The 23626-nt window shown below is 47.1% G+C and overlaps 3 protein-coding genes across 5 annotated transcripts; 2 read left to right on the top strand and 1 right to left on the bottom strand.

Moving 5' to 3' along the window:
* Positions 1–773: 773 nt before the first annotated feature.
* On the top strand, positions 774–8682 carry rest (RE1-silencing transcription factor). 2 transcript variants are annotated; one of them, XM_030367733.1, is made up of 6 exons: positions 774–923; positions 2173–2537; positions 2829–3440; positions 3728–3888; positions 4141–4224; positions 5045–8682. In XM_030367733.1, exons 2-6 carry the CDS (start codon positions 2269–2271, stop codon positions 7054–7056), a joined length of 3138 nt encoding a protein of 1045 aa, XP_030223593.1. In that variant the 5' UTR covers positions 774–923; positions 2173–2268; the 3' UTR covers positions 7057–8682. The 2 variants fall into 2 exon arrangements, with proteins under 2 accessions (XP_030223593.1, XP_030223592.1); XM_030367732.1 differs by having other exon boundaries at positions 2823–3440.
* A 109-nt stretch (positions 8683–8791) lies between these two features.
* On the bottom strand, positions 8792–13870 carry noa1 (nitric oxide associated 1). Its single transcript, XM_030367734.1, has 8 exons — positions 12493–13870; positions 11413–11577; positions 11063–11176; positions 10886–10980; positions 10537–10668; positions 9852–9968; positions 9549–9666; positions 8792–9274 (listed from the first exon to the last, which is right to left on the bottom strand). The coding sequence occupies exons 1-8, from the start codon at positions 13751–13753 to the stop codon at positions 9006–9008; spliced, it is 2271 nt and encodes a 756-aa protein (XP_030223594.1). The 5' UTR covers positions 13754–13870; the 3' UTR covers positions 8792–9005.
* A 188-nt stretch (positions 13871–14058) lies between these two features.
* Positions 14059–18347, top strand: nipsnap3a (nipsnap homolog 3A (C. elegans)). 2 transcript variants are annotated; one of them, XM_030367737.1, is made up of 6 exons: positions 14059–14259; positions 14897–15101; positions 15872–16033; positions 16464–16613; positions 17159–17245; positions 17636–18347. In XM_030367737.1, the coding sequence occupies exons 1-6, from the start codon at positions 14188–14190 to the stop codon at positions 17710–17712; spliced, it is 753 nt and encodes a 250-aa protein (XP_030223597.1). In that variant the 5' UTR covers positions 14059–14187; the 3' UTR covers positions 17713–18347. The 2 variants fall into 2 exon arrangements, with proteins under 2 accessions (XP_030223597.1, XP_030223595.1); XM_030367735.1 differs by having other exon boundaries at positions 14068–14259; positions 14894–15101.
* Positions 18348–23626: the final 5279 nt, after the last annotated feature.

The following is a 23626-nucleotide window of genomic DNA, read 5'->3' as shown; positions in this document are numbered from 1 at the left end:
TTTCCGTCGTGACAACGCCGTTACCATTACTGAACGTTAAATGCGGTGCGTTACTACACGCACGCACACACACACACACACACACACACACACACACACACACACACACACACACACACACACACACACACACACACACACACACACACACACACTAGTGGCCAAAAACACAGATACCTACAACCACCACGAATACTTTGACATATAGCGACATGTTTTTTACAGTAAGGCACATAGTTACTTTCCCTGGCAACTAGTCACTTTTATTATCTAGTGATTGAGTTAATAACTCAATTACTTTTTGGAACAAGTAGTGAGTAACTATAACTAATTTTTTTTTTTAAGTAATGCTCCCAACATTGCTTATAACCACTCCAAAGTCAAATGAAAGTACAGAAACACACACACACACACACACGCACGCACGCACACACGCACACACACGCGCGCCCAATTAATGGCTCAAGAGCACCTCCATGTGGTGAATGGCAACTATTGCAGTAGTTTGGGTGAAAAAATAGGGAGATTTACGATTTTTCTTTTTTAATTCTTAAAATAAAATAAATGTTGAAGAGATAGAAAGGATGAATACTGATGCTTGTACAACATTAGTTTCGAAGAAAAGCATTTCTGGATTGGTGTCGAAGGTTACTTCAAAGTTTTTATTTGTCAAATGAGAAAACAAAGTTATTAAACATTTCTTAAATAGATACCAATGTATAATAATTGTCAAAGGTTGTGTGTACACGCGCGCGCGCACACACGCACACGCTGACGGTGGCGTGCTGACGTCACCGTCCCGCTACGCTCGGAAGACTAGTGGAGGAATGTGCGGAAACTTCCCCCGACACTTTCTGCTTTGTTTCGTCCGTGGAAAAGCGTTGTTGACGAGAAGAATTTAAGAGATTCAATCGGAATAACGGGTAAGTGGGCCGTCAGATAAAAGCGACCTCTTGTCTAAGTTTTTGATCGACGCTGAAGGAACTGTCTCAACTTGAAGAATAATAGTTTGGAAAATGGAGGCAGTTGTGTGCGGGGAGGAGGGGGTGTCGGGTGTTGGTGAGAAAAGGCGAGCGAGGCGCTGTCCAGGGCTGATTATAGCCCGAGTTCAGCACCAGTGATCACACTCGCCCAACAGATGTTTAAGGACCGAATCGAGCTCGGCCCAGTGTAATATACTAGTTTAATGATCTGTTTTTGGAGTATCGCGTCTTTTTGAGATTTCCGAGAGTCTGAGCACTGCGTTTGACGCGCAGATCAAGCTTCCGGAAAGAAAGTTTTTGTGGCTGAAGTTGTCAGCGAGGCAATGGCCTCTCCGTGCTGGACAGCGACTAGGATTTATTTATTCGTCGTTATTTTCACATTAATGCCAGCCTTAAAAGTGTGTTTGAATTGTGATTGCATTTGAAACACATATACTTAAAGCCGCATACTTGGATAATTTTCGCCTGACCGAAAGTTAAAGCTTGTTTAAAGTCAAGGAGAGACTTTTGTCGAGAACTAAAACTTGTTTTCAAGTCACAATGCTCGCAAAGCTAAGGACTAAATAACTACATGGTCAAACTGAAATATATATTTTTAGTTTTACATTCGTGCAAACATTTAAGTAAACAACTTTACTATCTCTTTTATGCATTCTTTTTTTCAAATCTTTTTTATTTATTATTTATTATAAGTTGTGTATGTATTGTTCTCCCCTATATTAAATCAGCACGGATACGTGTACACTTTGTTCATACTGCTCAGCGTTCCCATTTCTGGGCGCTGTCGATGAAGTTGTGGTGCTGTTCCAAAATGGCCGTGCCCACACTGTATTTCTAGGCAGGCGCACAGAGCGATAGAGGGGGCAGGGGAGCCGCATGTTGGTCTTATTAAACAATGAATTGCCTCACAGATGGATTGATTCATTCGATCTTTCAACTGTCTAGCTGCATGGCCAATATGTGCACTAAAAATGTACAACTGGACATAAACCTGTTTCTAGTTCATAAAAAAATAAAGCTAGAACAATTATATGTTATGGAATATTCAAAAATTGTCATCCTTCGGTATTGGGCCTTTCGCTATATTCAATCTTAAGTACAAATATTTTTAAGGAAAGTACCTGTTTAGGGGAGTTTACAGTATTTAAAAACCCCATTATGACCCTCTTTCTCTCATTCTTTCATGTAGCCGTGGTGGTGACTTTGTATCGCTGGGTGGCCCATCACCACCACCACCTCTACTACCACATCTCAACCCAGAAGCAGAGCCCCTCTTTTCTCTAGCATGGCCACCCGTGCCATGTTCCCCGCGGGTGTGTTCTCGGTTGGGGGGGAGATGGTGGAGGACGAAGGCCCCAGCCTGAGTGATCTGCCCGGGAACAACCTGCCCGTGCCCCAACTGGTAATGCTGGCAAACGCGGCCACAGCGGTGGGGGGCATGGAAAGTGCGGCGGAGGACGGGGCCAGCTGCGACGGGCTGACGGAGGAGAAGGACATGGTGGAGCTGAAGACGGTTGGCTGCACCTACTCGGACAGCGAGGGAGAGAGCGTGAGGTAGAGTGGGCGATTCACAGAATGGTTTTTATTTCACAAACTGCTCGGCAAGGCAGATACTATAAAGCAAGTTTCGACTTTTCGTTCTTTCACCGAAAAAGATAGTTGCATCGGAGATGAGATTCCTGTAGCTTCTTTTTGGAGCTTCTCCAAATTTTCAATGTCTGTACCTTGATTGTTATCTGCCTCACTTTTCACTTCTCTGCTGTTCGTATAAATGTAACGGTATAAAGAGATGACTACTCGTACCCTTCAACCATTCTAACGAGCAGTGATCCTCGGCAGATACAGCTACGACCAGCAGAACCGGGTAGAGTTCTGCATCGTGGAGTACGTGGATTCCCCCGGACCCCGGGTTTGGACCCCAGCCCCCCGGAACAAAGTCCAGGATGACCACGAGGCAGCGGAGGAGGAGGAGGAGGAGGGGGAGGAGGAGGAGGAGAAGAAGAAGGAGGAAACCAAAGACTCGGAAGAGGACGGCAACGCCGTCAAGGATCTTTCCAAACCACAGGAGGCGGGTGTCCCCGACACGGCGGAAGCTTCTGCCGCCGCCGCCGCCGCCAAACGCAGGAGTAGCCACGCCGCCGCGGTGGAGAGCGCCAAGAAGAAGAAGCCCTTCCACTGCAAGCCCTGCAACTACCAGGCGGAGAACGAGGAGGAGTTTGTGGAGCACCTGGGCACCCACGCCGTCAGCAAGAGGATGGTGCTGAACCGTGTGGAGGGCCGGAGCAAGGCCAAGGGCCCGGGGGCCGGGGGCCCCGTGCCGCTGGCGGAGGCCGGCGGGGGGGACGAGGCGGACAGCAAGGGCGTGATCCGCTGCGAGAGGTGCGGCTACAATACCAACCGCCTAGACCACTACGTCGCCCACCTCAAGCACCACAGCAAGGAGGGGGAGGACCAAAGGTACGTGGCACGCACCGCACTTAAAGGTTTAAGGGGCCCTTAAACCTTTAAGGGCCCCTTTTAAGGTTTAAGGGCCCCTTTTAAGGCAGTTGCAATTGTCATGATTACAAGCCTTTAAGGGCCCCAAGGGGCCCTTAAAGGCTTGTAATCATGACAATAATTTACTGTAATTACCAACTGGGGTCAACTGAGATCATTGCTGAACGATTCTGGAAGAACTTTATCGTATTGTGGGCCGACTCGGTTCATTGCTCACGGTGATGTGTTGTTTCCTACGCTCCTTTTAGGGTTTTCAAGTGCACTCTGTGTCCGTACACCACCGTCAGCCAGTACCACTGGAGGAAACACCTGCGGAATCACTTTCCCAGCAAGCTCCACACCTGCGACCAATGCTCCTACTTCTCAGACCGCAAGAGCAACTACATCCAGCACATACGAAAACACACCGGTGAGCCTTGGGCGGACAGCTGTTCCTCTTCAACACCATCCGGGGGGTCCTTTAAGAATGCACTTAGTGTTAGAAAGATGAGTTTACGTTGTCCAAAAGGAATCGATGAATAATTAGAGGGATTAACAAAGATTAATGAACAATGATATTCATGGTTCGTTGGGTACTCCTGAAACTCTCGGTCAATGCTACTTGTTGTTTGTCTCTTTGTGTATTGACCTCTTTGTGTGTGTGTGTGTGTGTGTGACCCAGGAATGCGTCCGTTCCGGTGTCCCTACTGTGACTACTCCAGCTCCCAGAAGACTCACCTGACCCGTCACATGAGGACCCATTCAGGTGAGATATCTGCTCTCCTCTACGATAGCTATAGACACATGGTCGTAGAGGGTTCGTAACCTCTGTTACAGGAACTATAGACACCAACCCCTTAAATAACTTCCCTATTTAATATTGTAGTATTTGTGGTAAGTTGGCAAATCGTTTATTAGCAGTTTTTTTTATTTTCTTAATAGTTTATAATCAAGTCAAAAAGAGCGGTATAATTAATCAGAGTAGTAGTAGTTATTGTCCATTTAGAATAACAATCAGTATTTTAATGCTCAACTTTTTGTGTCCTTTGTTGCCCTCGCTTCAAACAGTTGATGTGGGATAAGTATGGTAAACATACAGATACACACACACACACACACACACACACACACACACACACACACTGCATTCTTGTGATATTCTGTGTGTTTGAGCAACCTCCCTCCTTGTTTGGCTCCGCCCCCTGCCTGTGTTCCTGCTACATGAGTGTGATTGACAGTCCCTGTTGGTTGATCATAGACAGTGGTTCCTGACCAAAAACTGGAGTCAAATCCAGTTAGAGTTTTGGGAATGAGTATAAAAGGATTATCAAGGATGGTCATCAAAATCGGACTGAATTTGTTATAATAATAATAATAATAATGTGTTACTTATTAGGGTAGAGCAATATGGTGAGAAATGTGGTATGTTTATCATCAAATACTTATTAAATCTCCAATTGGTTGGGAGCCACTGCTATGGAGTCTGAGCCGTTCATACCGTGTATTGAATCCCCGTGTCTCCGCTCTGAACAGGCGAGAGGCCGTTCATACCGAGTATTGAATCCCCGTGTCTCCGCTCTGAACAGGCGAGAGGCCGTTCAAGTGCGACACCTGCAACTACCTGGCGGCCAATCAGCACGAGGTGACGAGGCACGCCCGCCAGGTGCACAACGGCCCCAAGCCGCTGGCCTGTCCCTACTGCCTGTACAAGACGGCCGACCGCAGCAACTTCAAGAAGCACGTGGAGCTCCACCTCAACCCGCGGCAGTTCCACTGCCCGCTCTGCAAGTACGCCGCGTCCAAGAAGTGCAACCTGCAGTACCACATCAAGTCGCGCCACGTGGGCTGCGACATCCCCATCGACGTGTCCAAGGTCAAACTCCGCGTCAAGAAGGGGGGGGAGGACTCCGCAGACCCCTCGGGCCGCAGCAAGGCCGACAAGGTGAGGGGCGGGGAGGACGACGAAGACGACGACGACGACGACGGCAGCGGCAGCGGAGGCGACTTTGAAAGTGACGAAGAGTACGGGAGCAAACTAGCAGCGGCTCCGATCGCCCCGTCCGCCAAGAAGGGTGGCGGCCACACGCAGGCCGTGGGGACCGACGGGGAGACGGACCGAGGCCAGAGGAAGGCCAAGACCGCCGCGGCGGTCAAGCACAAGGGCGCCCTGGAGGGTAAGGAGAAGGCGGTGAGGAAGGTGACCACCAGGCAGAGGAAGGTGGCCCGGGCCGGCGAGAACACTAAGGAGAAGTGCACCGCGGCGGACGGAGGTCCGGCGGACGGAGGTCCGGCGAAGAGCAGAGACCCCAAGGCGAAGAGGAGCGCCAGGAAGAAGCAGCAGCTGCCCAAGGAGACCCCGTGCGTCCAGGAGGCGGCCCAGCCGGACAACCCCAACGAAGGGCAGGTCGTCCTGCAGCGGTCGATAGAGGAGATGAAGAAACTCCAGAAGGAGAGGAGGATTGAAAAGGTGAGGAAGGCCAAGCAGGAGGACGATAAACCCAAGGCTGACGTCAAGACGAACAAAAGGCTCCAGTCCAGGAGGACGGGAGCAAAGAAACCCGACAAAGGGAGCGGAAAACCTGTGGAGGATGTCTCCGTGGGAAACGGCCCAGAAGAGTCACCTGAGGTGGAACAGCCGGCGAGGAAGGTCAAGGTTGGGAAGCGGAGAGCAATAGAGGCCTTGGACCTCTCGACAAAGCATTCTGCTGCCACCCCGACCTCAGGACTCCCCAGTCCCAAGAGGAGTAAAACGAGCGCTGCGAACAAGCCGGCCACAAAACCCAGCCTTTCTAAAACAGCCCCTGAGACGCCAGAGCCGGGTCAAGCCCCGCAGAAAGAAGAGGCGAAGCAGAAGAAGACCAGGAAGACCACCAAGAGGACGCCCGTCCTGCAGGAAGCTCCCGCCTCCATTGGAGACACGATGGACTCTGTCACCGGGGACACTTCGACGGCCCCTACAGACGTCCAGCGCTCTCCCCCTGAGACCCAGAGTGAGGCGACCCACCCCCAATCAGACTCCAGCGACGTGCAGAAGCTGACAAAACCCCGGCCGGCGCAGCCGAAAGACAAACCCGCTGCGCAGGAAACGGCACCGCAGGAAACAGCAGCACAGGAAGTGGCACCACAGGAAGCGGCTCCTCCAGCCCCGGAGAAGGACCTCCCAGCAGCAGCCGAGGTGCCGTCCCGGGGCTCCGGCCCCGGAGAGGAGGAGGAGGAGACCCCCTGCGCCGTCGCAGACCGGCCCCCCGCGCCCACGTTCCGGCGCCCGGGGGCCAAAGCCCCGCGTCCGTCCCTGGAGCTTCCCAGGCCCGCGGAGGAGGACGAGGGGATACACAGCAGCCACGAGGGCGCCAGCGACGCCAGCGACTGCGCCTCCGAGGGCGGCAGCGAGGACTCGGGCCTCAACAGCGCCGGGGCCGGGTCGGGCAAGATGGCCAACGACCCGGAGACGCCCACCGACGAGATCCCCACGCCCACCGAGCTCAAGTGCCACCTGTGCGTCTTCTGCGACCGCACCTTCCCCCTGGAGGTGGAGTACCGCCGGCACCTCAACCGCCATCTGGTCAACGTTTATTACCCCGCCGAGGCCGGGAAGTGAGCGGAAATAAACCGAAACAAACCGGGTGTGTTTCCGTTTATTTCAGTTTATTTCCCGGCCAAAGCCGGGAAATAAACTGAAATAAACTGAAACACACCCGGTTGGTTTCAGTTTACACGGGGACCAGACAACTCTTATGTTGTCCCACCTGCCATATCGAAGGAGGGATTAAGAAGACGCGATTTGATAATTACAAGATCATGAAACGTTGGTCCTCCAGATGCTGATGTCTTCGGCGGCTGGTTAAACCCGTTGAACCTGTTACTGTAAGATGAAATCCAGAGGCCAAATGGATTGGACTTTTAGTTCATCACAAATAACTATTTTATATTAGTTGCCGTCTAAGTTTATCAATTTTATGATATTTTTTGTATAAATGATGAGCCTCCCTAACAGAATAGTTACTAGGAAGCTGTTTGTTTTGTTTTACAGTATTCCGAACTATAGAAATCGCATCATCTGATACTTTGATAATCAATCTTTGTACTTAAGATTTCCTTTACATTCAAGAGAATGGGACAAAAAGATGTTTTTTTGTTATTAATGAGGTTTCCTTTGTTCTGTCAGTTGGAGAAACAGTAGCTGTATTGCTGGCATTACGTGTCATTTCACCGTGATTTTTTTTTATGCTTTGAAATCCAAAGATGCAATCATCGTCCTTTGTATTTTCCTGTTCATTTCCAGTGCCTTTGACAATCATCTGTAATGTAGTGTTTGTGTAAGTGCGTAGCTGAGGGGCCATTTACTCGATTTGCTGCCCGGTCATGTCCAACTATGTAGTTTATTTTTATTTTGGAGGAGCTGTCTCCAAATACGTCGCCATTTCAGTTTAACAATTAGTATGATGACAAACATCTGGAAGGTTCTCGGAAGAATGGTTGGTCTCCAAGATCTCAAGTAAAACACAGCATGGCTGAAACCTCTGTTATATTAATAACTAACAGCTAGCCTGCTAGTGGGGTACTTTTTCTTTTACTGAAGGTAATGATTTGTTCAGGTTGCATGTAACTTGGAAGCAAATGGATAACATTACCGTTTTGTTTGTGGAGACGACTGATGTGCAATACTGTCTTTTAGATACACTGGCAAATAAATTCTGAGTTGATCTATTAAAATCGGCTACATGTTATGTTCTGTGTATATGTTTGTATAAGACTGGCTTTATTGCAGCCCAATATCAACTTTTTTAAACTTTTTTTCTTGTGGTTAAGTAAGCTGGTTGTACTTTACATGACATATTTTGCATAGGTGTAGTTTACATGAAATTATGTTGAAGTTTGAAGCAAAATACAGCTTGATAGGAATGTTGGTTGAGATTTGGCTTTAACTAAATCCTTCAACCATTAACTCACTGGATCGTCACAGCAGTGCCATATGAAGCGTGCCATTATATAACTTGTTATTGCAATAGAAAAAGCCCTGGTAACGCGATTCTAAACCATAGTTCATTTAATGTATTTTTGGCGTTGATGTCTACATTTGAAAATACATTTCAGCTGTAGATTCAAAATTACACCAACAAAGTAAAGTGTCTACTCCCACTTGATTCCTTTGTTACAAAACCCCTTTGTCGTTTCTGTTCCAAGACTAAACATATTTTAAATAAAGTTTGGTGTTTAAATGCAATGACCGCTTTGCCTCTTTTTTTTAAACAAATCTATGTATACACTTTTTACCTCGTCAATGTTTCGTATTTATTATGATTTGATGATGAATAAAGGAATACAGCAAACGATCTGGTCAAAGTCGTAGATGAGATGTAATGGACATTCAGGACAGACCGCAGTTGTGGAAAACACAAGGACAGCGATGGAAGAGGCATAGAAGACACATTGCTACAAACGACGGCTCAACACTTAAGTCAAGTCACATTAACAGAGTAGTCGAGTTGACATTGTACTCATTGCACACAGCGAGCTTCTTTTGAGAGTGTTATCCCGGATGTCATTTCAATGTCCTGAAGCTTTCTTCTGCGTCGTCTTCTTCTTCTTCTTGGCCGGGAGGCTCTTGGCTCCCTGCGTGGCCGTGGGCTTGGTCTCCAGCTTCAGGACGGGGCTCTTCCTTGGCTTGTAGGCCGAGGACTTGCGGACGCGCTCCCCCTTCAGCGTGACGACGTGGGGCAGCAGAGGGGGGGTCCTCAGGGAGAGGCCGGACGTGCCAGGGGCGTGCGCTCTGAGGACCAGCTGGTCTCCTTCCACCCCTGTCACCGCCACCCAGCCTACCACAAAGATGCAAGAGAGCGTGGTACTTTATTGATCCATAGAATTGGGGTAGAAAGTAGTGTAATGCAGACTGACCGCCTTCCACCGAAACCACTTTACTTGCATAAATACTTATACATTTTGATTCACTCCAATTACTATGTCAACACTCAGTCGTCCCACACCTTCCAGAAACTTTCACCACAGTTAACTTATGACCGCTGGCTATTGCGTGCTTGCGGAAGCAGCAGCAGCACTCAGTAGTTCCCGTGTGGGGTTGCGTTTGGTCACCTGCAGAGGACATCTTGATGTCGGCCGTGGCTTGGAGGTACCCTAGACCCTTGAGGGTGAAGTCCTGGGACACCAGTGGAGGAAAGCTCTTCATGCGCTCCTCGCCGCCCATCGGAACCTGAGAAATAGGTCAGGAGGAATATCAAACGCAATGGACACCGCAACAGCCCAACACGCATGTTGACTAGTAGCTATAAATTAAGCATTAGACATGCTGCTGTACCCATAGCCAGAGAGAGACTGACGGACATGGAGAGAGGAAGACAGACAGCAAAGGGAAGCCAGACAAGCAGACAGACAAACCCCCAGTAGGACGTTCCCTGCGTGTTTCTGGTAGAGGGCGTCGGCACGGTCCAGGCTGGTGAGGTGGACAGGAAGCTCATTGGACGCCACCACCGTAAACCAGCAGGCCTTCTCCCCCTGAGGACACAGAACCCCCCCATGTACAGCGCTGGTTAGGGGTAGTATTACTGCTAGTAGTTAGACTATGAACAGTAGCTCAGATGGCTTGATTTGAGTCAAACAGATACATATTTGAGCAAATCAGAAAAATAAATTAAATGGGGAAGGGGCAAATGAGGAATAAGATGAACGAATGGCTGAAGTCAGCTATGGTAGGAAACACCAAATTAAATAGCAATACACTATGGGTGAAGTTGACATGTCTGCAAGACCGTTAAAGGAATCTCTGATCAATCAGTTGATTGGCATGGTTTAAGTATCAGACTTTGTGGCTACAGTGGCAAACTATTTCAACACCTTTAAAATAGAGAAAAGGAAGTGAGGTATCTCTAGGTCCGAGGAGATTGTATACAAATTCCTTTTTAATTGATTAGTAATTATACAAACATGGTTTACATAATTTGTAAATGATAGTACATTATAGTTATGATTAATATTTCCCAGATAAACATCACAGCTTGAGTGTTTGAGTATGTGCGAGAGTGGATGCGTTTGTTTGTCTGATTTGATCCACGCAGGAGGGTACCTGGAGGTAGTCGATTCTCCCCAAGGCCCCCAGGAAGAGTACCGTGCCTGGCTTCACGACGAAGGTCCGGGGCACGATAGCCAGCCTGGGTACCACCGCCTTCACCTCCGGGTCGGTCAGAAGACCAAGCACCTGACACAACAGACCAGAGAGACAGACAGAGGGACAGCCCAGAGAGAGAAGCACACACAGAAAAAAAGTTTCAGAGATTGCCAGAGAACACAGCTGTCCCAATGTAAACCAGGAAGCATCTTTTTGCCGGATTTCGACGAACTTAGTAGTAAATTAAACATCTTTTTCAGGGGTATAAAGGAAGATCATGTGTCGACAGGAAGGGGAGGGGACTCACATCGTGCTCCTTCATGATGCCCGGCGTGTCGAATAGCCAGTGGGCGTCTTTCAGCTCATTGTGCGAGAACTCCACCTCCTTCACCGGAGGGGGCTCTGAAAATAAATGGCCAACATATTAAAATACCAAGAATAAACTGGCCCTTGGGTACTTCATCTCAGAGCTGGTGGGTCTTACCTGTGGTGGACTCCTCTTCCACACCGTATTCCCCATAGGCTAGACTGTCAGGGTCAAACTGGATCTCATCCCTCTTGGGGACTGGGTCCACTCGGAAGGTCCTGCCGATGCGACCTAACCACGCCAGCCAGGGACGCACGTTAGATGCACGCACGTTAGAGTAGTCTTCAACACCCCAAGGCACGATTCGGCTTTACATTCCAGGATTTGACCCTGGGTTTGTGTAACTCTCCAATGTCCGGATATTTGCATAGAAAGTGTACACATACACACACAGGAACATAACACGACTTATCCAGATGGATGCCTGGGTACTGCTGTGTGGTGGAGCCAGGGGTTCCCCTCCTCACCCGTGAGGTAACCCTGCTTGCTGAGTGTCTGCAGTCTCCTCAGCTCCTCCGGCGCCAGGTCCTCCTCGCTCTGCTGGGAGTCCTTCTGCAGGCGCTCCTGGCGGCGGAATAGGCGGTACGGCGTGGGGTTGATGATGGGGAACTTGAGCAGGTTCAGCGTGGTGCCTGGGCCCCAGCGCAGGAGGACGCCAGGGGGAGGGACCATGGGCACAGGAAGAAGGGGAAGAGCTTGGATCAGTCGATGGCTTTACAAGTCATCTTTGGATGACCACAGACACCAATGTCTCAAAACGGTTTTTTGCTACTGTTTGATGTTACTTTGTCACTGCTAGTCTGGCTCTCTTTATGAAATGGAGATATAGTTTCACTTTCCATTGTATTTATTGTGTGTAGATTCCACATTTGTTCAAATCCATCCGGTACTATATGCTCGACCTCACAGATATTTCTTAACAATAACGCCTGCATTTGAATTCATAGTAGGTCATAGATAGAAAAATATGTATCCCACATAAAACCTAACCAACAGCCTTAAATGAGGAAACACAGTTCTGTATCCACAGAACTGAGGAATAGTTCTCCTCTCTTCAACATTCCTCTCTCCCATTCAGACCTCCTGATGGCAGCAGAACAAAGAGTCTTTCTGGGCTGGACTCTTTAGAGAGCATCCCTTCAGGGAATACTGTAACTACTGTGGTACACGACACACTGAGCAGCCTTGTCAAACAGACTGGCTTATGCCCCGCCCCCGGGAGGAGCCATAACTACACATTTATTTGATCGACTGACCAATAGGAGTGCTTAGAATGTCAAAGGACCCCTGTTTTGATTCCCCTCCCCATCCAGATGTGCACTATATTATCAATAGATCGACTCCAGTTATTGGCACTATTCCAGCTATTATAGTTCATAAGGGGCCTTTTTTAAAAGCCTTGCTTAAAACTGCTTTCAAACAAGGCAGCATTCAGCTGTTGTCTCACACATAGGGAGGTTGAGCAGTGCCTCATACGAAAATACTAAAAGGGAGAGAGCGTGAAGGTGGTTGTGATGACCAGCTGAACAGCCCCCCCACCTCCTCACCTGGCCAGGGGGAGATGGTGGCCTTGTGGATGACATCAGTGCCCTTGGACTTGCAGTAGTCAGAGTCTAGTAGTGTGTTAAAGAGGGTGGATTTCCCAGCATTTGCCGTCCCCACTAGATACACATCGCCCTTGTACTTCCAAGACCTCTGGAGGGAGCTGATCAGGTTCTCAATGCCGTATCCTGTCTTGGCACTGATAAGGTGCACATCTTTGATGTTTTCACCGATGCCAGCTTCGTTGCAGTACTGAGAAAGCTGGCGTTTGATTCGCTGCAGATAGTTGTCAGCGTCTTTAGGAAGCAAGTCTATCTTGTTGCCCAAAACGACAATATGCTTGTTTCTTCCTACAAGGTCGGTTATATCCGGCACAATGGAGTCAGGAAGATCCAGGAGGTCGACTATGAGGAGAACCAGAGCCTTGTGGGACTTGATGCCCCGGACTACATTCCTGTAATCCTCCTTTGACATCTCGACGGTCAGTGCCTTCTGGTGGTGGACGAGGAGATAACAGCGTTGACAGACAGAGTTTTTCAACCGGTCCTCACGAGTAAGTACCTTAAACTTCTCGCTGGGCAGGTATCCTGCAACCTCCGGGGCTGTGCAGTGCAGAACAGCGCCGCAGCCCGAACAACAGGTGCTGCTGACGGGCTGGTCTGAGTCAGGGGTGCCGTGGACCTTGTGCTCGCCCCTCCCAACTTTCTTCTTATCACTCTTGGCCTTTTTACTGATGCCCTCGTCCTCTGGGTAGTTGATGTCGTGGAATTGAACAAGAGAGTCCAGGTTTACCTCTTTCGTAGCGGTTTGCAGGGACCTCAGCTGCATCTCTAGACCTCTGTGTTGACTTTTGTCCGACAATGATCGTGGTAAAGATACATCGTTGGGAGCCTTGGGTGACGTGATCCTTTGGAGCTCTTTGAGTACAGTCTGTAATTCATCTCGGGGTTCTTCAACCAATTCAGCATCATCTAAAAACACAAACTCTTCTTCCTTCTCTGGGTCCACCGTGGTTGTAAAACTGGGTAAAACGGATCCCCTTTGGCTCTCCAAATGGGAAACCCTTGACCCCCGTGTACTGTAAAATAATCTGGAGGTTTGTGTGTTATGAAAAAGTTCTTCCCGAGTAATGGAAGTGGATATTTGGCCAGCAGAAAGCACATGAGCATCCCTTCTACTGGGTCTCCCAGGCAGACAAACTACATATAGATGACGGGTACATCTGGACGATACAAGTTGACGCAACGCGACCTGAAACGGGTACATCTTTACAATGTAATCCAACGGTCTTGGGCTGCAGACATTAACACAAAATGGAAATCAATTCAACCTTGGCATTAAAAATAAAGACGCACGTGAAGAGTGGCAACTGATATCCTGGTCGGATGTGACGTAATTGTGACGACGTTTATTTACCTTCTATAAACGGACTGATTCTGTTAAATATATTTTATAGTATCGATTACTGTATGCATTATATATATAACGACGATAATTTAATGTTTAGTAATTAATTAATAATCTAAGAGCATGTATATCATTTTATTAAAAAAAAGGAAAAATCGAGATGCACATTGCACAGTGACGTCAAGCTTTAACTTGTGTTCCGCGTGTTGTGGGGCGCTGATGTCCCGAACTGTCATTGGGTTTGACTTCTGCTACCTGGAAACTTTTCACAGCTTCGCCACTCATTCATCAAAATGCTTCGGAACGCACTGTGCCGCTTGTCAAGCAAAACGGGACGCGTTTGTGCTGCGACGTCCGGTGTGGTGGTGAGTTTTATAATGTGCAGTATAGTGCCTATAACTATCGGTTTAAAAAGCTGGCCGATTGTAACTGAAATGCCACTTTTTATTCGAAAAAGTAGGCCTACATTGGAACCTACGGTTATTAACTAACTTTCTTTCACGTCAATGTGTACATCTAAGATTTATACGGATTCACACTTATGTAATTTGTTTTTGGTGAACGTTGTTATGAGGTGAACTTTGAGTGAGAATGATCTTTGTACAGGAGAAGATCAAAGGTGAGCGGCTGCTGTGTATATCTTATAATGAACGTTGAACTACCATGAGGCATGCACATATAACATAAACGTTTCTGTACTTTCATCTGACTTTGGACAGTTTGAATGATTTTAAATAAATCATCAATAGATCGAACACACACACACGCACACGCACGCACACACACACACACACACACACACACACACACACACACACACACACACACACACACACACACACACACACACACACACACACACACACACACACACACACACACACACACACACACACACACACACTCTCTAACCCCGTGCAAGTTATCACGTAAACGTGCACTACTTGATCTGGCCACAGATTAAGTAGCGCACGTTTCCTCCTGCTCTTCCTCCCCTAGCAGCGCGCGCTGTTCTCAACGGGGCCCCAGCAGAAACACGGTACCTTTTACGAGTTCCGAACATACTTTATCCGCCCGGACCAGAACTCAGCCTTCCTCAAGCTGACCAACGAGAAGATCCACCTGAGAACGGCTCACTCTGAGCTCCTTGGCTACTGGAGTGTGGAGTATGGAGGCCTCAACCAAGTCTTTCATATCTGGAAGTATGGTGAGGACTGAGAGAAGGAGGGTAGCACAAGATATGCAAGATTTATGTAGAACTGTCAGTTCGATATAGACAAGTCAAGTCAACTTGTTACAAAGACGTTTTGATAAAAGAATAGTAGCAGAATCCATTTTTTGCTCTGTGAACAATTATCTTAGATCCCAATTGATCCTAAAAGGTCGAGAGTAGAGTCTAGAGCAGGGTTCCTCAACATTTTTATTACTGAGGTCCAGTATGCATATTTCAAATATTCCCACGGCCCGGTATGAATGGAGCGCTTCATGTAATATATACATGAAGCGCTGAGAGTAGGGCAAGCGAGGCCCGAGAAATGGCCTTGATTAAAAGACACGATGATATTAAACTGTGAATTCTGCTGTAGGCCATTTGTGTCCCTGATAAGATTTGTTTGCTTATGCTATAGGCCGCAGAGTAGCCTTCAGCTTCGGCACAGCAGCTGAATGCAGACTCGGGGTCAGAATTTCAGTTTGTGCCTTAACTAAACAAAGAGACACTTTGTTGAGTGAAGTCACACTTTAACCAAACAACCCAGACTGGTTGTGAATATGGTTGTCTATAGGGCTTGTTCAGTATGGAGTTAGGATTGTTCATGTGAAATATCGATGCCAAATTCCAGGGCTTCCAGTGGGTGTGATGTTGAAATCACTCTGAATGAACAAGCAGATCGACGCCCTATTCACCGCTGTATACTGTAGTATTATGAACTCTCCTCCATCACAAGTCATTTTAGTGTCCGTCATTTTTCTTCCCAGACAGTTTTTCTCAGCGGGCAGGTGTGCGGGCAGCTCTGTCTCAGGAACCCAAATGGCTCGGGGAGTACATCTCTAAAGCCATCCCCATGCTGACCACCCAGGACAACGAGGTCACCTACCTGGTCCCCTGGAGCCAGATCCAGAGCCCGCCCAAGGAGGGCGGTGTGTAATGTCTACATGTAGCCACTTGGGGGCGGTATTTCAGTATTTAACGAAACAACACGGTTCGGTTCGATCTTAAATTTAGTCTTAAATTCCATGATAGCCCAAAGAAGATTGTCAACATTACCTTATAGTCAAGTGAAAAGATCAACATAGTTGTTGATTTTTATTGATGACCGCACAGCAGAGACTGGCGAATGTGAAATGGTTGTATGCGTATCTAGAACAGTATACTTGCATTGCATCAATGTTTGAATATTCTTCCTCAGACAAAGTGTCATGTTGGATTTGAATACATAAAAAAATGACATAATAATACGTACTAAAGTTAAATATTGGGATAAGGGGGAAATTAGTTTCATTGTAATGTGTGTGTGTGTGTGTGTGTGTGCGTGTGCGTGTGCGCGCGTGTGTGTGCGTGCACCTTCAGGGACGTATGAGCTGGCCTCCTTCCAGATGAAGCCAGGAGGCCCGGCTGTGTGGGGCGAGGCGTTTCAGGCCTCGGTGTGCGCCCGTGCGACCCCCGGCTACGGCCACCTGGTGGGGGTCTTCCACAGCGAGTTCGGACCGCTCAACAGAGGTGAGCTGTGGGCAAACGCTCAGGTCCGGTCAAATCCAGTTGAATCTTTAAAAGTCCATCCAAGAATGATTAACGTCTGGGCAAATGTATTCGATGTATGAAAGGAAAGAAATGATTGGACTGATTGGAATGATATTTTTTTTGTCAGGGCATTTGATTCATTAATTGCTTTCAGGGTGTAAAGATAATTTCAACAAACATGACAAAAAATCCTTCGACCACATATTGCCTAAATGACTGTTAAGGTAGTCCACAGGGCACATTGCTGGGTTTGCCAGTGCTAACAATCCTTTGTTCGATACGTGCCTGATGTAAGAAGACCTTAATTGGCCTTGCCTGCATGGGTCTTTACACCGCTGTGGAAACGCGTACAACGAGGCCCTGAAGGAGCCTTTTAGTCCCTTGCAATGTAGCTCCGGGAACTAAAAGCTGAGGGTCGTTTTGGTGAATACTTGGCTAAGGTCACCATTCCTGTGAACTTGTACGTGAACCCATGACCGCTCTGTATTCTGCTGACGGTTCATCTCTGCGTCCTGTGGGATCAGTCCACGCCTTGTGGTGGTACGAGAGTCCAGACCATCGCGCTGCCGTCCGCCATGAAGCGCACGAGGACGCCAGGGTGGTGGCTGCAGGTACGCTCTTCAGGATAGCTGCTGTATCTTATGTTATATAATACAGTGGTTTATACCGTGTTGAATAGGAAGACATGCGCTTCCCTTAGGCTAGTTTTCATAGTTTTAATGTTTTGGTTTTGCCACGTAGCCTACAAAGTGTTACAATAAAGTACTTCATAATGGAGGCCTTTTAGTTCATTCTCAAATCTATTTTTTTTCAATTTAAATGGAATGGGATTGATAAAGAGATATGCCAAGATATCTGGTGATGTCTTACCCTTCATTGTCTTGTTTAAAAAACACAAGATGTGTTAATGGGGCTCCGACAAAATATGATGAACTGGGTTTTGAATGGACGTTCAATTGACATGCCTCTTCCTGGTTGTGTGTCGTTGTTGTTCTCTCTAGTGAGGGAGAGCGTGTCCCACCTACAGTCCCAAAGCAGTAAGCTCATGTTTCCCTGCAGCTTCTCCCCTCTGAAGTAGCACCAACTTGTCTGGAAACCATCACTTCTCCTCATCCACTGTGTAATTATGTCACGTCTAGGTTAAATCATTGCTGTCAATCACATAACATTGATATTTAGAAATTGACTAGCTGTTACACTACAAGTTTACAGTTACCTTTACTGGTACCGCTATCACCACCAACCTAGTGCAACCGTTTCTTATTGATTAGAAACGATTGTTTCTGGATAGATTATTACCAACACAGGGCAAGTTTGTAAAGAAAGGGAAATTAACTGGCACTTATTTGAATTGGCGATTACATCACTTTAGAGTATTTAGATAGTATTTAGAGTATAGTACTTTAGAGTATCGTGGTAGCGGTTACATTTCAACATGCACACAGTCCTTTTTTACTTTTTTGCTTTACTTGCTATCGTCTGAAATTGAGATTATCCACAAAGTGGGTTGAACCGTTTTGAATATAAACAAATGATTATACACTTTATAATACAACTGTGTTTTATATTTGCGAATGTTTACAAATCATGCATAATGTTTTCTGTTGCGACCATAGAATATCCCCTAATCTTGATTAAATGCACTAATATATGTTAGATCAGCCTTATAACATGAAATGTGAAAATAATAAACAGACTTTATGAGTAAGACTTTAGGATTTCTCCTTTTTGACTGAGCATTCACAATTAAAGGGAAACCTCACCAATCTCTATTAAGCTTTGTATCGTTAGAAACCCACTCATATTTTTGAATTGGGACTCGTGCATCATTCCCTTATTTTCCCCTGAGACCGGAGAGATCCGTATCGATCTCTAACAGTTCCTGTTTTAAATGACGCAATATGACGATTTTTGCGTCATTTAAAACAGGAAGTGTAAGAGGGGAGGACGAGCCAGGCCCTCTGCACCGAGCCACTCCTTATCACCCCGGCCTTCAACCTGCCCTTCGTCGTCCACACCGACGCATCCGAGGTGGGGCTGGGAGCGGTCTTGTCACAGGTCCGGTCCGGCGAGGAGCACCCGGAGATCTACGTATGTCAGCCGGAAACTCCTGGCCAGCGAGAAAACCTACCTTACCGTAGAGAAGGAGGCGCTGGCGATAAAGTGGACCCTGGAGAAGCTCCGCTACTACCTCCTCGGACGCACCTTCACCCTGGTCACAGACCACGCCCCCCTGAAGTGGATGGCCACGGCCAAAGATACCGACGCCCGGGGGACGCGCTGGTTCCTGGCGCTGCAGGACTACCACTTCCAGGTGCGGACGCGCACACGCCAACGCAGACGCACTGTCCCGGAGAGACGCCTGCCTAGGTCTATCCAGGGGGGTCCCCGACTTGCAGCTGAGGGTGGGGGTGTGTGGCAACCCCGATCCAACTGGGGGGGTCGAACCACGCCAGCACCGGGGGCAGCGCCCTCTCCGCGGACAGGTAGTCCGAGGGAGGTATGTGCCGAGCACGCACCAGACGAGGAGGACGGCCGAGGTGGAGAGACGCGGTAGGGGGAGATCGCACAAACCCATACTGACGCTAATACGCTTCCCCCAGGACTGAGTGGGAGAAGACGGGAGCGATAGAGACGCCGACCTCGCAGCCGGACCAGACCCGGAGACGGCCCCTTTTTACCCCATAAGAGGAAGAACTTATGTTGACTTCTGTTTTACCTTCGCTCCCACGTGAGGTACACGAATTAAAGTCGCTGACCCGCAGCCCTTGTTTGAGCGTCTCCTTTGAAAAACTGCCACAATATGTGTAAGGTCTGCCTCACTTGTATTAATTTTACTCTGCAATAACTTGAATGGAACTTTAGATGTTTGGGGATAAGCAGCATAGCAGCCAGGTAGCTATTTAAATCTATAATAAACCTTGTATTTCTTTATTTAGATAAAGCATTATGAAAAAGTTTGCATGCACAATAAAGCATACAAATGAATTTGGCGGCCAGCATTTTCATATTCCCTCTGGGCTAAGCCCCGGATTTTTATGAAACCTAGAAATCCCCACCCAAATCTATTCTCGAGTAGAGGCAATAAAAATGCGTATGCGTGGAAGGGAGACGGAGAAGGGAGGAAGGAGAGGGGAAAGGGATTAGAGGGGAGAAGGAGAAGAGAGAAGGAAGAGTAGTATTTAGTGACCAGAACTTTATGGAGTGTATCTATTGTTTGTGTGTGTGTGTGTGTGTGTGTGTGTGTGTGTGTGTGTGTGTGGGGGGGGTGTATCTATATAGTTTGTAACTATATTAAGTTAATCTTTGGTGTGTGTCTATTTGGTGTGTTTATCTTTATGGTGTTTAATCTATATGGTGTGTATCTATGGTGTGTGTGTGTATCTATATGGTGTATATACCTATGGTGTGTGCGTGTATATATATGATTTGTATCTGGTGTTTGAGTGTATATATATGGTTTGTATCTATCGTGTGTGTGTGTGTGTGTGTGCATATGGTTTGTATCTATATTTTGTGTGTATCAATATTGTGTGTGAATCTATATGTGTGTATCTGTGGTGTGTGTGTGCATATGGTGTGAATCTACATGGTGTATTTGTGTGTGTGTGTGTAAGTGTGAGTTAATGGTGGTAGGGGATGACTCCAGTTTAACCAGTGAATGAGTCTCTCTGGTCTCTTTGGTGAAAGCTTCCTTCTCACTCCTCAAAGGGCCGTTCAGGATGCTGCCAAGTTACAGTTGCAATGGAGACGGTATCTCCTAGAGCAGCGGTCCACGGACCGGTACCGTTCCGTGGGTCATTTGGTACCGGTCCGCAGAGAAAGATTATTATTATTTTTTTTTCACTTCGCAATACTGTCACTCTTTTACATGCCTTAAGTCTATATGCAGTTGTTAGATTGCATATAACATGTTTGCATTTTTGGCAACCTCTGCGCAACATAACCCAACCACCCCATATTCTGAATGAATAAAAATTGAAAAGATATGCGTATCCTGTCATGTGTATAAGCTATACACACACGACTTTATATATATATATTTATATATTATCATTATTATTATTATTATTATATAAATATATATATAAGTTAAGAGTAACTTAAGCTACAGTTGTGCGTCTTCTCCATATTGTCCGCCATCGTACTGCTGCGATGCATCCTGGGATTTCTAGCGGTTGCAAGCATATGGTTGCAAGCATACGAGCCACCTCCGATGCATGCTCGGTGAAACGGCGAGATCGAGCACGCATCAAGAACACTTGATGCGTCAGTACTCGCTTGATGCGTACTTCGAATTGGAACAGTGCTCGGGCAACGACTGATGACGTTTCACGAGTCCACGAGCACACGAGCACGCACAAGTACGCGAATTGAGAAACGGCTTAAATCAGTCAAATCAGACTCATCCCTTTAATTAAAATGAGGGAGGTCATTTAAGATCAAATAAAGAGCTGAAATAGCCTCTCACTGTTACCAAGGCGACCAGAGGGCGCTGAACCTGCGTTGAGTTTTACTTATAGCTCCCCTGCCAAGTGTTTTTCTTAATTAGTTAATTGGTTGCATCTGGTGCGTTTCACTTAAGAGGGAACCGGACGATCCCAGAAACCAGAACGTGTGTGTCCTGTTTCACAGGTTAAAGACTTTTTGAAGTAAAGAGGAGCATCTCATCTGAACCTGATGTGAGTAAAATTGTGTGGCTAAGCACAACTGACGTGATTTGTATGTTGAATATAAATCACTGATAATGTGTGAAGGAAATCGGGGATTGCGGTGGTTTAACTCTCATTTGAAATTTAAATAATGATTCTACCTGAAAGTAACATTTTAGAGACTATACATTCAAACTCTAACTAATGACAGTCAAATAATTAGTGTAACTTGTATTAAAAAGCTGGATTAGTTAATTATCTTAATAATTATTTAAAAGTTGGATGATCCCAAAAGCCCTGAATTTGTATTGCCATTCATTTATCTGATTTAATGGAGATGGTAGATGTTGAACTGTGGGAGAGTGCCTAAGTTTGGGGACCATGAGTAAACTGTTCCTTCCTTCAAAGGTCTATCATGGATATTTAACTGCAGTTCTGTGAGTATCCCAACTTAACCATGAAGATGAACTGCAAACTGTAAGTCTTAAGTTTCTCATCACTCTTGGGCACATTGATGTATTTTGGCTTCCTGGTGAGTTAACCCGTTATCTGTAGGTTGATCTGGGTAGTAAGGATGTTTTTATTGGTTCATGGTTTACGTTGGCGTTTGGTTTGGTTTATGTTGGTTTTAATGATTTGTTAAAATGGTTACAGGCTCTAAGTTATTGTTGTAAGCTGGAGTAATGGGTTGGGCCCTGATATCTTCAGTCTTCTTTCCAGCTACTTCCCTGAGCTCTCATCTTCATTAAATAAGTGTTGCTTTACTGATGAGCGTGTGGTCTGAGTGAGCAGAGGTGCATACTGGGATACAGAGCTGTCTCAAGTCTACAGGTCCGTAGACACCCCCTCAGGGGAAACCGAGTGTTTGAGAAACCGTCGTGACGTCAGTTACATGGACTAGAATGTTCTTTAAGATGGCGACGGGGATTCAGAAGGAGAAACACCAGGGGTAGATGAGGGGGCTCCTCATCTCAACAACTAAAACACAACTTCAGTCTGACACAGAGAACCATGGAACACATTCAACAGTCCCCTCCAGGCATCGTGACTCCTCAGGAACAGTTTCATTACCAAGAAGGTCTTATTTGGGGCCATCCCCATATGGATCCTGCTCCTCAAGAGCCACCCCCCTCCACTGGGTGGTCTTCTGAACAGATGACCTCCTTCCTGCCCTCAGGCTGACTAAAGCTGCACCGTTTGCATCTGTGAAGGCCCCTCATTCAGGAAACCACTGGACTACAAAGACATGACTTCAGAGACGTTGAATCAACCTGAGACACATTTTGGAGACGCCAAGCATAATCCATCACCAATGTGGGACGCCACTGAAGAATGTTGTACATAATTAACGTCTCTGGAGACATTGGTTGTTCTGTTCTGGGTGCCCTGGCAAGAGAGCTGGGGGTTGATGATGGAATGATATTTGGCATGAGGTTTTTACCCTGCATGATTGTTTGGTCTTTTATGGCTCAGTGGTGTGTGTGTTTGGGTTTGACATGAGATGGATGATTTTTGCGCGTCGCTAGGGTTCTACTGTGTGTGTGTGTGTCTCCCACACACCTGGCATGGGGTTATCCGCGTGTTTGGTTCCACCTGGCATGGGGTTCTACGTGCGTGTCCTGGGTTCTATGTCTATGTGCGTCCTGCTTGCTTTGAAAGTGATGATGTTCACACGGGGGTCTGTGTGGTTGGCTTGGGATATTGGAATGGTCAACTAAATCATGACGGACGGCCACATGTTTACTTGAGGCCTCTAGTAGACATGAAGAGCCCAGAGCGACGCTACGGAGCGATATCCAACACACTGGGCAGGAAGGAGAGTATCCAAATCAAGTGTAAAAGGATGCAAGCAGCATGTTCAGATCAGTGACTTCAAACTAGGACTACACCAATCAGGATCAATGGAGGATGGACACCTAAAGGCATTCCACAAGGACTCTGAAGTTGGAAAGGGACCTCAATGGATGTTCAAGATGACCTTCAGACCTGTAATGAGACTGCTCTTCCTACCTGGCTGGATTGATGGAGAGCCCTGTGGATCTTGTCTTGCTCTCGGTTGCACGTCTTCTCAGGCTGTACTGGATTTGTTTCGGACAGGACTAGATGAAAGATTGGTCCCCTTAAATCAGAACCAATCTGGGAACTCCAACTAGTGCGCTCTTCGAGCTGAAGGTGCGCTCTTCGAGCTGAAGAGGTAAGGAAACCTTCACTGGGGCTTCAAGGTGTAAAGAGGAGAATGTTTCAAAGTGTTCCATGGTACTCTGATGTAGACCGTTGTTGTGTTCCACTGGCTGAGAGGAAGAACCCTCGCATCTTCCTCTTGGCCTTTCTCCTCTGAGA

The sequence above is a fragment of the Gadus morhua genome, chromosome 10 (assembly GCF_902167405.1).
Source record: "Gadus morhua chromosome 10, gadMor3.0, whole genome shotgun sequence".
Taxonomy (NCBI): Eukaryota; Metazoa; Chordata; class Actinopteri; order Gadiformes; family Gadidae; genus Gadus; species Gadus morhua.
This window is presented reverse-complemented; position numbering and strand designations above follow the sequence as displayed.